Here is a 2,500-nt window from a genome sequence, read left to right on the forward strand (position 1 = left end):
TAGATAGATAGATAGATACACAAACACGAAATCCCATTTTTCATGTGCATGTGTATGTGTCCATATATTTACTTACTAGCTCTCTTGCTTTTACGTTAGCATCATTTTGTGTGTGTATGTGAAGTTACTTATGATTTAAGGTTTATTTGCCAAGGAAGTCAGACAGTGCAAATTTTGCATATATGATATTCTTTCAACTTTGATTACATTATAAGTTGCATAATATAATACAAATAACCTAAGATGTAATAATTTATAGCTAAATGAATTGTTGAGATACAATAGAAAAAATGAGAGATAGCTGTAACACGGAGAGCTATTTTGGGAAACTTTATCATAAACTTCGATAAAATGCATAAGGGTGTGTGTTGTGTCTGTGTCTGTGTAAAATACTGAGATAGATAGATAGATAGAGATTAAGAAGGACAGAGACAGACAAAGGCAGACAGACAGACATAGACAAATAGAGAGAGAGAGAGAGAGAGAGAGAGAGGGAGAGAGAGAGAGAGAGAGAGAGAGAGAGAGAGAGAGAGAGAGAGAGAGAGAGAGAGAGAGAGAGAGAGAGAGAGAGAGAGAGAGGGGGGGGGGAGGGAGAGAGAGAGGGGGGAGGGGGGAGAGAGAGAGATAGAGAGGGGGGGAGAGAGGGAGAGAAAAAGTGAGAAACGAGAGAGAGAGAGAGAGAGAGAGAGAGAGAGAGAGAGAGGGAGAAAAGAAATAGGACGAGAGGGAAAGAGGGAGAGAGAAAAAAGAGGGAGAGAAAAAAAAGAGGGAGAGAGAAAAAAAGAGGCAGAGAGAGAGAGAGAGAGAGATTAAGAAGGGCAGAGACAGACAGAAAAGCAGACAGACATAGACACAAAGAAAAAAGAAAGAAAAAATAGAGATAGAGATAGATAAATAGGCAGATAGATAAGGAGAAATAGAGAGAGAAAGAGAAAGAAGCAGGAGAAAAAAGAACCAGACAGCCATAGAGATATATGGGAACTGATAAATCATGTGTTATCTGTAATAATTCTCTATCACTGAAATCTAGAGGTCAGCCCAAGTGGGGGTCATCCGAACCATCGCGAGGTAGCAACGTGGTTAGTAAATGATGACCTGTTATGGAAAGGAAACAATACTAGGTCGGATTCGTACTGCGATGGCTGGTCCTTAAATATATACAGATATTTAAAAAAAGTATTTTAGTATAACAATTTCTTTCTAAATAGAAACATGAATAGATTGATTATGTATATATATGTATATATATTCACGCATGTTTGTATGTATGCATGTATGTATATATATGCAAACACATACACACATTCAGTTAGATATTTCTGTCGTATATAAAATATATCATGATAACAGAAGATTTCTCTCCTGTCTTTCCAGGTTCGCTTGGGGCTCCCTCGGCCGCGATGTGGTCGTCCTGCACATCTCTCCCCGCGGCCGCTTTGCTCCCAACATGTCTCCCTTCGCCATCAAACTGGAGACCTTCCTGCGGCTGGCGAAGATACCCTATAAGGTCCGTTGGTAGGCGGCATGTAGGTCTATATGTAAAATATTGTATAGAATTTACCGATTTTGTAGGCACTTTTATATGAACATGGAAGTACATAGATAATTCTTTCATACATCATTGCACAAAAGAGATACGTCTTTTGTGTAAGAGTTTGGACCTAATACTTCAGTGGATAAGAAATATATCGCTTATACTTCCCCCATTTTTGTAGGTGGACTTCGAGGAGCCTTTTGGGCCGAAGGGGAAGACCCCCTGGATCACTCTCAACGGCGAGGAACTCACGGATTCCCAGCTCGTGATGCAGGAACTCGCGCGCCGCTACGAACTCACCGACAACCTTACTGTCGAGCAGCAGGCGGTTGCGAGAGCGCTGACAGTGATGGTCGACGAGCACCTCATCTGGTATGCGATGTCTGGGGGGACAGTGTGTGGTCTTGCCTAATTCTTTATCTGATTTTTATAAACACAGTAGATCCGTCCACTACAGTCGGATTGTTTTTTTCTTTATTGATGTGTGGCACAAAACATTCCGTTTATGCAACCATCAACCACATGGAAAATATATATAGTTACTATAACAGGAATGAAATCATGGAGAATGTGAATTTACAAATCATTGCGGCGCGATATATCTACGTTTTTTTCAGTAATATTGAACGATAATATCGCATGATAATCATAGAAAGTGATACTACAAAGAAATTACATTCGTCTTTCTGTAAGTATATAGTGACTGCCACACCAGTAACTAATCATCAGAATGTTCTTGGAACTTATTCTTTCACTTCTAATTAGAATCCATAATTCTTACGGTCATTAAACCAATCATATGCATCGTACTAACCATAGTACTCCCTACTACTAATAAACTCTTTGTCCCATTGACTCCTCTTTCCACTCCCCATCCCTTTAACCCGCCACCCTCCTCCCCCACCTTCCCCTCCACTCCCCGATCCCTCGCCCGGCCTCCCCTCCGCTCCCAGGGGCCTGCGCGTC

General features: G+C 41.1%; 1 protein-coding gene across 5 annotated transcripts in view; it reads left to right on the forward strand.

Annotated features, from left to right (window-relative positions):
* LOC113802177 (failed axon connections homolog) overlaps positions 1-2,500 on the forward strand; it is a 5,050-nt gene that overhangs the window by 944 nt on the left and 1,606 nt on the right. For all 5 annotated transcript variants that reach the window (XM_070142545.1, XM_027352703.2, XM_070142546.1 and 2 more), the window contains exons 3-5: positions 1,375-1,507; positions 1,716-1,906; positions 2,488-2,500. The exon at positions 2,488-2,500 is cut by the window's right edge and continues 196 nt beyond it. In XM_070142545.1, the coding sequence (XP_069998646.1) occupies positions 1,375-1,507; positions 1,716-1,906; positions 2,488-2,500 (337 nt within the window). The remainder of the gene's footprint in view (positions 1-1,374; positions 1,508-1,715; positions 1,907-2,487) is intronic.

Source organism: Penaeus vannamei, chromosome 29 (genome assembly GCF_042767895.1).
Source record: "Penaeus vannamei isolate JL-2024 chromosome 29, ASM4276789v1, whole genome shotgun sequence".
Lineage (NCBI taxonomy): Eukaryota > Metazoa > Arthropoda > Malacostraca > Decapoda > Penaeidae > Penaeus > Penaeus vannamei.